General features: G+C 51.8%; 1 protein-coding gene across 2 annotated transcripts in view; it reads right to left on the reverse strand.

The window, feature by feature from the left end:
• Positions 1-716: 716 nt before the first annotated feature.
• Positions 717-15798, reverse strand: part of rs1a (retinoschisin 1a) — a 34829-nt gene continuing 19747 nt past the window's right edge. For both annotated transcript variants that reach the window (XM_071330812.1, XM_071330811.1), the window contains one exon: positions 717-1636. In XM_071330812.1, the coding sequence (XP_071186913.1) occupies positions 1484-1636 (153 nt within the window). In that variant the 3' untranslated portion in view covers positions 717-1483. The remainder of the gene's footprint in view (positions 1637-15798) is intronic.

Raw genomic sequence — 15798 nt, forward strand, 5'->3', positions numbered from 1 at the left:
GACAGTAATGTTTTAATTTAACATTCAGTTTTACACTAACAGTTGACAGTAACGTTTTAATTTAACTGCTTTGGGCCGTCACCTGTCATTGTAACGTGCAGTTTGAATACATGCTTTTTCAGTTTGGAAACATCCGTTTCAGTATTGAACTTCAGTTCCACTTTTCCCTTGTTGTCTGTGTCGCATCCTTGTCCTTGTCCTAACCATAGTTCTGGGTCCAATAGAACTGAATGTCTTCCAGGGGTTCTGTGGCAAAAAGACTCCAAGGACCAGTTGCAGCAAATATCATGAAATCTTTACGGTGTGATTTCATTATATTGGGTTTAAGATCACCTTTAATTTAGCCTGGTGGTCCCCCGATCTGTTTGTGCTCTTTAGCTCGATCTGGGACCACCAGGCTATCCCACTAATGTCTAAACTCAAATAGCCCACACCTGCAGTTTATGTTAACTCATTGTTATATCATTTCTGACGGCCGTTTCGTGGCGGTTTGAAGTGAACAATCCTTCACGCCGTCACAGGAAAACACAAATCAGCTTGAGATTATCTTAAATTCGAGATTATCCAGATCCTGAATTGACCACCATGAATTGTTTTTGGGGATCAGGAAAAGGGTTTCACACATCACAAGTGGAGATTCCTCTTAGATGTATTTGAAACTGGACATCAGAGGATTACACAGGAATATTGTTCAATGATACTCCAAAACAAGAAGGTACAAGAGTTTGTCTTTATTTCAGGAACTGGTTTTGGTCAACTTTAAATTAATACAATAAAACAAGCCATGAACGATACCTCCACTGGACTCTCTACATCACTGTCACAAACTACATCAGAATCCACACACACAACACAGCACAGTACACAACACAGTACAGTACACAACACAGCACAGTACAGTACACAACATCCAGTTAACCACAGGACTGGTAGTGTTCTCTTTCTCTGAGCTTCCCTCATCACATAATCATCCCCAATTTCTCTGGGTTTGTCGGTTCACAGGGATGTATTTATCTCCTCTTCCTCACCCAAGTGGAAACAACTGACCATCCACCCCTTTTTGTTCAGTGTAAAAAAATGATCATAAATAAAACTGTTTTTGTAACACATCTGATCTGAAAACAGAATGGACCTTTTCACACATAAAACCAATTCCTGGGAGAGTGATATTACTTAACCGTTTTGGGGAAGGAAAGGAAACAAGGATTTCCAGAGCAGTAGATTCCACTTTGGCATAGGGAACAGCCAGGGGAACGACCAGGGGAATGACCAGGGGAACAGCCAGGGGAACGACCAGGGCTCTCCTTGGGCCTGTTCAGGATGGTGTATCATTACAGGACCTTCACATAGAAATATATTGTGTAGAACCAATATGACTGTGTCATGTAGAATCATGTCAGTTCTATTCACTACATTTTCTGTCTGAACGTTCCACGGTGTTGTACCCTGCTGAATGTGACCCTGGTCGTCAGGACAGACAGAATCAGGTACACTTGCTCATGCAGAGCAGCAGCTCCATGCGGATGGCGATACGTGTGTGCCAGCCCAGAGGGAGTAAACGGATGTAGCGAGTTACCATGGGAGGACGCAGGAGGTTCTGGACCGAGGAGGAGCGGTCCGAGTTCCCGTAGAACACCTGAGGAGAGACACGGAGCCGTGTGAGGAGGAGAACCAACACAGACCACCATGCAGTAACAGTGTGAGGAGGAGAACCAACACAGACCACCATGCAGTAACAGTGTGAAGAGGAGGGACAACACAGACCACCATGCAGTAACAGTGTGAGGAGGAGGGACAACACAGACCACCATGCAGTAACAGTGTGAGGAGGAGGGACAACACAGACCACCATGTAGTAACAGTGTGAAGAGGAGGGACAACACAGACCACCATGCAGTAACAGTGTGAGGAGGAGGGACAACACAGACCACCATGCAGTAACAGTGTGAGGAGGAGGGACAACACAGACCACCATGCAGTAACAGTGTGAGGAGGAGGGACAACACAGACCACCATGTAGTAACAGTGTGAGGAGGAGGGACAACACAGACCACCATGCAGTAACAGTGTGAAGAGGAGGGACAACACAGACCACCATGCAGTAACAGTGTGAGGAGGAGGGACAACACAGACCACCATGCAGTAACAGTGTGAGGAGGAGAACCAACACAGACCACCATGCAGTAACAGTGTGAGGAGGAGGGACAACACAGACCACCATGCAGTAACAGTGTGAGGAGGAGGGACAGCACAGACCACCAGGCAGTAACAGGGTGAGGAGGAGGGACAACACAGACCACCATGCAGTAACAGTGTGAGGAGGAGGGACAACACAGACCACCATGCAGTAACAGTGTGAGGAGGAGGGACAACACAGACCACCATGCAGTAACAGTGTGAAGAGGAGGGACAACACAGACCACCATGCAGTAACAGTGTGAGGAGGAGGGACAACACAGACCACCATGCAGTAACAGTGTGAGGAGGAGGGACAACACAGACCACCATGCAGTAACAGTGTGAGGAGGAGGGACAACACAGACCACCATGCAGTAACAGTGTGAGGAGGAGGGACAACACAGACCACCATGCAGTAACAGTGTGAGGAGGAGGGACAACACAGACCACCATGCAGTAACAGTGTGAGGAGGAGGGACAACACAGACCACCATGCAGTAACAGTGTGAGGAGGAGGGACAACACAGACCACCATGCAGTAACAGTGTGAGGAGGAGGGACAACACAGACCACCATGCAGTAACAGTGTGAGGAGGAGGGACAACACAGACCACCATGCAGTAACAGTGTGAGGAGGAGGGACAACACAGACCACCATGCAGTAACAGTGTGAGGAGGAGGGACAACACAGACCACCATGCAGTAACAGTGTGAGGAGGAGGGACAACACAGACCACCATGCAGTAACAGTGTGAGGAGGAGAATCAACACAGACCACCATGCAGTAACAGTGTGAGGAGGAGGGACAACACAGAGCACCATGCAGTAACAGTGTGAGGAGGAGGGACAACACAGACCACCATGCAGTAACAGTGTGAGGAGGAGGGACAACACAGACCACCATGCAGTAACAGTGTGAGGATGAGGGACAACACAGACCACCATGCAGTAACAGTGTGAGGAGGAGGGACAACACAGACCACCATGCAGTAACAGTGTGAGGAGGAGGGACAACACAGACCACCATGCAGTAACAGTGTGAGGATGAGGGACAACACAGACCACCATGCAGTAACAGTGTGAGGAGGAGGGACAACACAGACCACCATGCAGTAACAGTGTGAGGAGGAGGGACAACACAGACCACCATGCAGTAACAGTGTGAGGAGGAGGGACAACACAGACCACCATGCAGTAACAGTGTGAGGAGGAGGGACAACACAGACCACCATGCAGTAACAGTGTGAAGAGGAGGGACAACACAGACCACCATGCAGTAACAGTGTGAGGAGGAGGGACAACACAGACCACCATGCAGTAACAGTGTGAGGAGGAGGGACAACACAGACCACCATGCAGTAACAGTGTGAGGAGGAGGGACAACACAGACCACCATGCAGTAACAGTGTGAGCAGGAGGGACAACACAGACCACCATGCAGTAACAGTGTGAGGAGGAGGGACAACACAGACCACCATGCAGTAAAAGTGTGAGGAGGAGGGACAACACAGACCACCATGCAGTAACAGTGTGAAGAGGAGGGACAACACAGACCACCATGCAGTAACAGTGTGAAGAGGAGGGACAACACAGACCACCATGCAGTAACAGTGTGAGGAGGAGGGACAACACAGACCACCATGCAGTAACAGTGTGAGGAGGAGGGACAACACAGACCACCATGCAGTAACAGTGTGAGGAGGAGGGACAACACAGACCACCATGCAGTAACAGTGTGAGGAGGAGAACCAACACAGACCACCATGCAGTAACAGTGTGAGGGACAACACAGACCACCATGCAGTAACAGTGTGAGGAGGAGGGACAACACAGACCACCATGCAGTAACAGTGTGAGGGACAACACAGACCACCATGCAGTAACAGTGTGAAGAGGAGGGACAACACAGACCACCATGCAGTAACAGTGTGAGGAGGAGGGACAACACAGACCACCATGCAGTAACAGTGTGAGGGACAACACAGACCACCATGCAGTAACAGTGTGAGGAGGAGGGACAACACAGACCACCATGCAGTAACAGTGTGAGGAGGAGGGACAACACAGACCACCATGCAGTAACAGTGTGAGGAGGAGGGACAACACAGACCACCATGCAGTAACAGTGTGAGGAGGAGGGACAACACAGACCACCATGCAGTAACAGTGTGAGGAGGAGGGACAACACAGACCACCATGCAGTAACAGTGTGAGGAGGAGAACCAACACAGACCACCATGCAGTAACAGTGTGAGGATGAGGGACAACACAGACCACCATGCAGTAACAGTGTGAAGAGGAGGGACAACACAGACCACCATACAGTAACAGTGTGAGGAGGAGGGACAACACAGACCACCATGCAGTAACAGGGTGAGGAGGAGGGACAACACAGACCACCATGCAGTAACAGTGTGAAGAGGAGGGACAAAACAGACCACCATGCAGTAACAGTGTGAGGAGGAGGGACAACACAGACCACCATGCAGTAACAGTGTGAGGAGGAGGGACAACACAGACCACCATGCAGTAACAGTGTGAAGAGGAGGGACAAAACAGACCACCATGCAGTAACAGTGTGAGGAGGAGGGACAACACAGACCACCATGCAGTAACAGTGTGAGGAGGAGGGACAACACAGACCACCATGTAGTAACAGTGTGAGGAGGAGGGACAACACAGACCACCATACAGTAACAGTGTGAGGAGGAGGGACAACACAGACCACCATGCAGTAACAGTGTGAGGAGGAGGGACAACACAGACCACCATGCAGTAACAGTGTGAGGAGGAGGGACAACACAGACCACCATGTAGTAACAGTGTGAGGAGGAGGGACAACACAGACCACCATGTAGTAACAGTGTGAGGAGGAGGGACAACACAGACCACCATGCAGTAACAGGGTGAGGAGGAGGGACAACACAGACCACCATGCAGTAACAGTGTGAGGAGGAGGGACAACACAGACCACCATGCAGTAACAGTGTGAGGAGGAGGGACAACACAGACCACCATGCAGTAACAGTGTGAGGAGGAGGGACAACACAGACCACCATGCAGTAACAGTGTGAAGAGGAGGGACAACACAGACCACCATGCAGTAACAGTGTGAGGAGGAGGGACAACACAGACCACCATGCAGTAACAGTGTGAGGAGGAGGGACAACACAGACCACCATGCAGTAACAGTGTGAAGAGGAGGGACAACACAGACCACCATGCAGTAACAGTGTGAGGAGGAGGGACAACACAGACCACCATGTAGTAACAGTGTGAGGAGGAGGGACAACACAGACCACCATGCAGTAACAGTGTGAGGAGGAGGGACAACACAGACCACCATGCAGTAACAGTGTGAGGAGGAGGGACAACACAGACCACCATGCAGTAACAGTGTGAGGAGGGACAACACAGACCACCATGCAGTAACAGTGTGAGGAGGGACAACACAGACCACCATGCAGTAACAGTGTGAGGAGGAGGGACAACACAGACCACCATGCAGTAACAGTGTGAGGAGGAGGGACAACACAGACCACCATGCAGTAACAGTGTGAGGAGGAGGGACAACACAGACCACCATGCAGTAACAGGGTGAGGAGGAGGGACAACACAGACCACCATGCAGTAACAGTGTGAGGAGGAGGGACAATACAGACCACCATGCAGTAACAGTGTGAGGAGGAGGGACAACACAGACCACCATGCAGTAACAGTGTGAGGAGGAGGGACAACACAGACCACCATGCAGTAACAGGGTGAGGATGAGGGACAACACAGACCACCATGCAGTAACAGTGTGAAGAGGAGGGACAACACAGACCACCATGCAGTAACAGTGTGAGGAGGAGGGACAACACAGACCACCATGCAGTAACAGTGTGAGGAGGAGGGACAACACAGACCACCATGCAGTAACAGTGTGAGGAGGAGAACCAACACAGACCACCATGCAGTAACAGTGTGAGGGACAACACAGACCACCATGCAGTAACAGTGTGAAGAGGAGGGACAACACAGACCACCATGCAGTAACAGTGTGAGGAGGAGGGACAACACAGACCACCATGCAGTAACAGTGTGAGGGACAACACAGACCACCATGCAGTAACAGTGTGAAGAGGAGGGACAACACAGACCACCATGCAGTAACAGTGTGAGGAGGAGGGACAACACAGACCACCATGCAGTAACAGTGTGAGGAGGAGGGACAACACAGACCACCATGCAGTAACAGTGTGAGGAGGAGGGACAACACAGACCACCATGCAGTAACAGTGTGAGGAGGAGGGACAACACAGACCACCATGCAGTAACAGTGTGAGGAGGAGGGACAACACAGACCACCATGCAGTAACAGTGTGAGGAGGAGAACCAACACAGACCACCATGCAGTAACAGTGTGAGGATGAGGGACAACACAGACCACCATGCAGTAACAGTGTGAAGAGGAGGGACAACACAGACCACCATACAGTAACAGTGTGAGGAGGAGGGACAACACAGACCACCATGCAGTAACAGGGTGAGGAGGAGGGACAACACAGACCACCATGCAGTAACAGTGTGAAGAGGAGGGACAAAACAGACCACCATGCAGTAACAGTGTGAGGAGGAGGGACAACACAGACCACCATGCAGTAACAGTGTGAGGAGGAGGGACAACACAGACCACCATGCAGTAACAGTGTGAAGAGGAGGGACAAAAGAGACCACCATGCAGTAACAATGTGAGGAGGAGGGACAACACAGACCACCATGCAGTAACAGTGTGAGGAGGAGGGACAACACAGACCACCATGTAGTAACAGTGTGAGGAGGAGGGACAACACAGACCACCATACAGTAACAGTGTGAGGAGGAGGGACAACACAGACCACCATGCAGTAACAGTGTGAGGAGGAGGGACAACACAGACCACCATGCAGTAACAGTGTGAGGAGGAGGGACAACACAGACCACCATGTAGTAACAGTGTGAGGAGGAGGGACAACACAGACCACCATGTAGTAACAGTGTGAGGAGGAGGGACAACACAGACCACCATGCAGTAACAGGGTGAGGAGGAGGGACAACACAGACCACCATGCAGTAACAGTGTGAGGAGGAGGGACAACACAGACCACCATGCAGTAACAGTGTGAGGAGGAGGGACAACACAGACCACCATGCAGTAACAGTGTGAGGAGGAGGGACAACACAGACCACCATGCAGTAACAGTGTGAAGAGGAGGGACAACACAGACCACCATGCAGTAACAGTGTGAGGAGGAGGGACAACACAGACCACCATGCAGTAACAGTGTGAGGAGGAGGGACAACACAGACCACCATGCAGTAACAGTGTGAAGAGGAGGGACAACACAGACCACCATGCAGTAACAGTGTGAGGAGGAGGGACAACACAGACCACCATGTAGTAACAGTGTGAGGAGGAGGGACAACACAGACCACCATGCAGTAACAGTGTGAGGAGGAGGGACAACACAGACCACCATGCAGTAACAGTGTGAGGAGGAGGGACAACACAGACCACCATGCAGTAACAGTGTGAGGAGGGACAACACAGACCACCATGCAGTAACAGTGTGAGGAGGGACAACACAGACCACCATGCAGTAACAGTGTGAGGAGGAGGGACAACACAGACCACCATGCAGTAACAGTGTGAGGAGGAGGGACAACACAGACCACCATGCAGTAACAGTGTGAGGAGGAGGGACAACACAGACCACCATGCAGTAACAGTGTGAGGAGGAGGGACAACACAGACCACCATGTAGTAACAGTGTGAAGAGGAGGGACAACACAGACCACCATGCAGTAACAGTGTGAGGAGGAGGGACAACACAGACCACCATGCAGTAACAGTGTGAGGAGGAGGGACAACACAGACCACCATGCAGTAACAGTGTGAGGAGGAGGGACAACACAGACCACCATGTAGTAACAGTGTGAGGAGGAGGGACAACACAGACCACCATGCAGTAACAGTGTGAAGAGGAGGGACAACACAGACCACCATGCAGTAACAGTGTGAGGAGGAGGGACAACACAGACCACCATGCAGTAACAGTGTGAGGAGGAGAACCAACACAGACCACCATGCAGTAACAGTGTGAGGAGGAGGGACAACACAGACCACCATGCAGTAACAGTGTGAGGAGGAGGGACAACACAGACCACCATACAGTAACAGTGTGAGGAGGAGGGACAACACAGACCACCATGCAGTAACAGTGTGAGGAGGAGGGACAACACAGACCACCATGCAGTAACAGTGTGAGGAGGAGGGACAACACAGACCACCATGCAGTAACAGTGTGAAGAGGAGGGACAACACAGACCACCATGCAGTAACAGTGTGAGGAGGAGGGACAACACAGACCACCATGCAGTAACAGTGTGAGGAGGAGGGACAACACAGACCACCATGCAGTAACAGTGTGAGGAGGAGGGACAACACAGACCACCATGCAGTAACAGTGTGAGGAGGAGGGACAACACAGACCACCATGCAGTAACAGTGTGAGGAGGAGGGACAACACAGACCACCATGCAGTAACAGTGTGAGGAGGAGGGACAACACAGACCACCATGCAGTAACAGTGTGAGGAGGAGGGACAACACAGACCACCATGCAGTAACAGTGTGAGGAGGAGGGACAACACAGACCACCATGCAGTAACAGTGTGAGGAGGAGGGACAACACAGACCACCATGCAGTAACAGTGTGAGGAGGAGGGACAACACAGACCACCATGCAGTAACAGTGTGAGGAGGAGGGACAACACAGACCACCATGCAGTAACAGTGTGAGGAGGAGGGACAACACAGACCACCATGCAGTAACAGTGTGAGGAGGAGAATCAACACAGACCACCATGCAGTAACAGTGTGAGGAGGAGGGACAACACAGAGCACCATGCAGTAACAGTGTGAGGAGGAGGGACAACACAGACCACCATGCAGTAACAGTGTGAGGAGGAGGGACAACACAGACCACCATGCAGTAACAGTGTGAGGATGAGGGACAACACAGACCACCATGCAGTAACAGTGTGAGGAGGAGGGACAACACAGACCACCATGCAGTAACAGTGTGAGGAGGAGGGACAACACAGACCACCATGCAGTAACAGTGTGAGGATGAGGGACAACACAGACCACCATGCAGTAACAGTGTGAGGAGGAGGGACAACACAGACCACCATGCAGTAACAGTGTGAGGAGGAGGGACAACACAGACCACCATGCAGTAACAGTGTGAGGAGGAGGGACAACACAGACCACCATGCAGTAACAGTGTGAGGAGGAGGGACAACACAGACCACCATGCAGTAACAGTGTGAAGAGGAGGGACAACACAGACCACCATGCAGTAACAGTGTGAGGAGGAGGGACAACACAGACCACCATGCAGTAACAGTGTGAGGAGGAGGGACAACACAGACCACCATGCAGTAACAGTGTGAGGAGGAGGGACAACACAGACCACCATGCAGTAACAGTGTGAGCAGGAGGGACAACACAGACCACCATGCAGTAACAGTGTGAGGAGGAGGGACAACACAGACCACCATGCAGTAAAAGTGTGAGGAGGAGGGACAACACAGACCACCATGCAGTAACAGTGTGAAGAGGAGGGACAACACAGACCACCATGCAGTAACAGTGTGAAGAGGAGGGACAACACAGACCACCATGCAGTAACAGTGTGAGGAGGAGGGACAACACAGACCACCATGCAGTAACAGTGTGAGGAGGAGGGACAACACAGACCACCATGCAGTAACAGTGTGAGGAGGAGGGACAACACAGACCACCATGCAGTAACAGTGTGAGGAGGAGAACCAACACAGACCACCATGCAGTAACAGTGTGAGGGACAACACAGACCACCATGCAGTAACAGTGTGAGGAGGAGGGACAACACAGACCACCATGCAGTAACAGTGTGAGGGACAACACAGACCACCATGCAGTAACAGTGTGAAGAGGAGGGACAACACAGACCACCATGCAGTAACAGTGTGAGGAGGAGGGACAACACAGACCACCATGCAGTAACAGTGTGAGGGACAACACAGACCACCATGCAGTAACAGTGTGAGGAGGAGGGACAACACAGACCACCATGCAGTAACAGTGTGAGGAGGAGGGACAACACAGACCACCATGCAGTAACAGTGTGAGGAGGAGGGACAACACAGACCACCATGCAGTAACAGTGTGAGGAGGAGGGACAACACAGACCACCATGCAGTAACAGTGTGAGGAGGAGGGACAACACAGACCACCATGCAGTAACAGTGTGAGGAGGAGAACCAACACAGACCACCATGCAGTAACAGTGTGAGGATGAGGGACAACACAGACCACCATGCAGTAACAGTGTGAAGAGGAGGGACAACACAGACCACCATACAGTAACAGTGTGAGGAGGAGGGACAACACAGACCACCATGCAGTAACAGGGTGAGGAGGAGGGACAACACAGACCACCATGCAGTAACAGTGTGAAGAGGAGGGACAAAACAGACCACCATGCAGTAACAGTGTGAGGAGGAGGGACAACACAGACCACCATGCAGTAACAGTGTGAGGAGGAGGGACAACACAGACCACCATGCAGTAACAGTGTGAAGAGGAGGGACAAAACAGACCACCATGCAGTAACAGTGTGAGGAGGAGGGACAACACAGACCACCATGCAGTAACAGTGTGAGGAGGAGGGACAACACAGACCACCATGTAGTAACAGTGTGAGGAGGAGGGACAACACAGACCACCATACAGTAACAGTGTGAGGAGGAGGGACAACACAGACCACCATGCAGTAACAGTGTGAGGAGGAGGGACAACACAGACCACCATGCAGTAACAGTGTGAGGAGGAGGGACAACACAGACCACCATGTAGTAACAGTGTGAGGAGGAGGGACAACACAGACCACCATGTAGTAACAGTGTGAGGAGGAGGGACAACACAGACCACCATGCAGTAACAGGGTGAGGAGGAGGGACAACACAGACCACCATGCAGTAACAGTGTGAGGAGGAGGGACAACACAGACCACCATGCAGTAACAGTGTGAGGAGGAGGGACAACACAGACCACCATGCAGTAACAGTGTGAGGAGGAGGGACAACACAGACCACCATGCAGTAACAGTGTGAAGAGGAGGGACAACACAGACCACCATGCAGTAACAGTGTGAGGAGGAGGGACAACACAGACCACCATGCAGTAACAGTGTGAGGAGGAGGGACAACACAGACCACCATGCAGTAACAGTGTGAAGAGGAGGGACAACACAGACCACCATGCAGTAACAGTGTGAGGAGGAGGGACAACACAGACCACCATGTAGTAACAGTGTGAGGAGGAGGGACAACACAGACCACCATGCAGTAACAGTGTGAGGAGGAGGGACAACACAGACCACCATGCAGTAACAGTGTGAGGAGGAGGGACAACACAGACCACCATGCAGTAACAGTGTGAGGAGGGACAACACAGACCACCATGCAGTAACAGTGTGAGGAGGGACAACACAGACCACCATGCAGTAACAGTGTGAGGAGGAGGGACAACACAGACCACCATGCAGTAACAGTGTGAGGAGGAGGGACAACACAGACCACCATGCAGTAACAGTGTGAGGAGGAGGGACAACACAGACCACCATGCAGTAACAGGGTGAGGAGGAGGGACAACACAGACCACCATGCAGTAACAGTGTGAGGAGGAGGGACAATACAGACCACCATGCAGTAACAGTGTGAGGAGGAGGGACAACACAGACCACCATGCAGTAACAGTGTGAGGAGGAGGGACAACACAGACCACCATGCAGTAACAGGGTGAGGATGAGGGACAACACAGACCACCATGCAGTAACAGTGTGAAGAGGAGGGACAACACAGACCACCATGCAGTAACAGTGTGAGGAGGAGGGACAACACAGACCACCATGCAGTAACAGTGTGAGGAGGAGGGACAACACAGACCACCATGCAGTAACAGTGTGAGGAGGAGAACCAACACAGACCACCATGCAGTAACAGTGTGAGGGACAACACAGACCACCATGCAGTAACAGTGTGAAGAGGAGGGACAACACAGACCACCATGCAGTAACAGTGTGAGGAGGAGGGACAACACAGACCACCATGCAGTAACAGTGTGAGGGACAACACAGACCACCATGCAGTAACAGTGTGAAGAGGAGGGACAACACAGACCACCATGCAGTAACAGTGTGAGGAGGAGGGACAACACAGACCACCATGCAGTAACAGTGTGAGGAGGAGGGACAACACAGACCACCATGCAGTAACAGTGTGAGGAGGAGGGACAACACAGACCACCATGCAGTAACAGTGTGAGGAGGAGGGACAACACAGACCACCATGCAGTAACAGTGTGAGGAGGAGGGACAACACAGACCACCATGCAGTAACAGTGTGAGGAGGAGAACCAACACAGACCACCATGCAGTAACAGTGTGAGGATGAGGGACAACACAGACCACCATGCAGTAACAGTGTGAAGAGGAGGGACAACACAGACCACCATACAGTAACAGTGTGAGGAGGAGGGACAACACAGACCACCATGCAGTAACAGGGTGAGGAGGAGGGACAACACAGACCACCATGCAGTAACAGTGTGAAGAGGAGGGACAAAACAGACCACCATGCAGTAACAGTGTGAGGAGGAGGGACAACACAGACCACCATGCAGTAACAGTGTGAGGAGGAGGGACAACACAGACCACCATGCAGTAACAGTGTGAAGAGGAGGGACAAAAGAGACCACCATGCAGTAACAATGTGAGGAGGAGGGACAACACAGACCACCATGCAGTAACAGTGTGAGGAGGAGGGACAACACAGACCACCATGTAGTAACAGTGTGAGGAGGAGGGACAACACAGACCACCATACAGTAACAGTGTGAGGAGGAGGGACAACACAGACCACCATGCAGTAACAGTGTGAGGAGGAGGGACAACACAGACCACCATGCAGTAACAGTGTGAGGAGGAGGGACAACACAGACCACCATGTAGTAACAGTGTGAGGAGGAGGGACAACACAGACCACCATGTAGTAACAGTGTGAGGAGGAGGGACAACACAGACCACCATGCAGTAACAGGGTGAGGAGGAGGGACAACACAGACCACCATGCAGTAACAGTGTGAGGAGGAGGGACAACACAGACCACCATGCAGTAACAGTGTGAGGAGGAGGGACAACACAGACCACCATGCAGTAACAGTGTGAGGAGGAGGGACAACACAGACCACCATGCAGTAACAGTGTGAAGAGGAGGGACAACACAGACCACCATGCAGTAACAGTGTGAGGAGGAGGGACAACACAGACCACCATGCAGTAACAGTGTGAGGAGGAGGGACAACACAGACCACCATGCAGTAACAGTGTGAAGAGGAGGGACAACACAGACCACCATGCAGTAACAGTGTGAGGAGGAGGGACAACACAGACCACCATGTAGTAACAGTGTGAGGAGGAGGGACAACACAGACCACCATGCAGTAACAGTGTGAGGAGGAGGGACAACACAGACCACCATGCAGTAACAGTGTGAGGAGGAGGGACAACACAGACCACCATGCAGTAACAGTGTGAGGAGGGACAACACAGACCACCATGCAGTAACAGTGTGAGGAGGGACAACACAGACCACCATGCAGTAACAGTGTGAGGAGGAGGGACAACACAGACCACCATGCAGTAACAGTGTGAGGAGGAGGGACAACACAGACCACCATGCAGTAACAGTGTGAGGAGGAGGGACAACACAGACCACCATGCAGTAACAGTGTGAGGAGGAGGGACAACACAGACCACCATGCAGTAACAGTGTGAGGAGGAGGGACAACACAGACCACCATGCAGTAACAGTGTGAGGAGGAGGGACAACACAGACCACCATGCAGTAACAGTGTGAGGAGGAGGGACAACACAGACCACCATGCAGTAACAGGGTGAGGAGGAGGGACAACACAGACCACCATGCAGTAACAGTGTGAAGAGGAGGGACAACACAGACCACCATGCAGTAACAGTGTGAAGAGGAGGGACAACACAGACCACCATGCAGTAACAGTGTGAGGAGGAGGGACAACACAGACCACCATGCAGTAACAGGGTGAGGAGGAGGGACAACACAGACCACCATGCAGTAACAGTGTGAAGAGGAGGGACAACACAGACCACCATGCAGTAACAGTGTGAAGAGGAGGGACAACACAGACCACCATGCAGTAACAGGGTGAGGAGGAGGGACAACACAGACCACCATGCAGTAACAGTGTGAGGAGGAGGGACAACACAGACCACCATGCAGTAACAGGGTGAGGAGGAGGGACAACACAGACCACCATGCAGTAACAGTGTGAAGAGGAGGGACAACACAGACCACCATGCAGTAACAGTGTGAAGAGGAGGGACAACACAGACCACCATGCAGTAACAGGGTGAGGAGGAGGGACAACACAGACCACCATGCAGTAACAGTGTGAAGAGGAGGGACAACACAGACCACCATGCAGTAACAGTGTGAAGAGGAGGGACAACACAGACCACCATGCAGTAACAGTGTGAAGAGGAGGGACAACACAGACCACCATGCAGTAACAGTGTGAGGAGGAGGGACAACACAGACCACCATGCAGTAACAGGGTGAGGAGGAGGGACAACACAGACCACCATGCAGTAACAGTGTGAAGAGGAGGGACAACACAGACCACCATGCAGTAACAGTGTGAAGAGGAGGGACAACACAGACCACCATGCAGTAACAGTGTGAAGAGGAGGGACAACACAGACCACCATGCAGTAACAGTGTGAAGAGGAGGGACAACACAGACCACCATGCAGTAACAGTGTGAGGAGGAGGGACAACACAGACCACCATGCAGTAACAGTGTGAAGAGGAGAACCAACACAGACCACCATGCAGTAACAGTGTGAGGAGGAGGGACAACACAGACCACCATGCAGTAACAGTGTGAGGAGGAGGGACAACACAGACCACCATGCAGTAACAGTGTGAGGAGGAGGGACAACACAGACCACCATGCAGTAACAGTGTGAGGAGGAGGGACAACACAGACCACCATGCAGTAACAGTGTGAGGAGGAGGGACAACACAGACCACCATACAGTAACAGTGTGAGGAGGAGGGACAACACAGACCACCATGCAGTAACAGTGTGAGGAGGAGAACCAACACAGACCACCATGCAGTAACAGTGTGAGGAGGAGGGACAACACAGACCACCATGTAGTAACAGTGTGAGGAGGAGGGACAACACAGACCACCATGCAGTAACAGTGTGAGGAGGAGGGACAACACAGACCACCATGCAGTAACAGTGTGAGGAGGAGGGACAACACAGACCACCATGCAGTAACAGTGTGAAGAGGAGGGACAACACAGACCACCATGCAGTAACAGTGTGAAGAGGAGGGACAACACAGACCACCATGCAGTAACAGTGTGAAGAGGAGGGACAACACAGACCACCATGCAGTAACAGTGTGAAGAGGAGGGACAACACAGACCACCATGCAGTAAC

The sequence above is a fragment of the Salvelinus alpinus genome, chromosome 10 (genome assembly GCF_045679555.1).
Source record: "Salvelinus alpinus chromosome 10, SLU_Salpinus.1, whole genome shotgun sequence".
Taxonomy (NCBI): domain Eukaryota; kingdom Metazoa; phylum Chordata; class Actinopteri; order Salmoniformes; family Salmonidae; genus Salvelinus; species Salvelinus alpinus.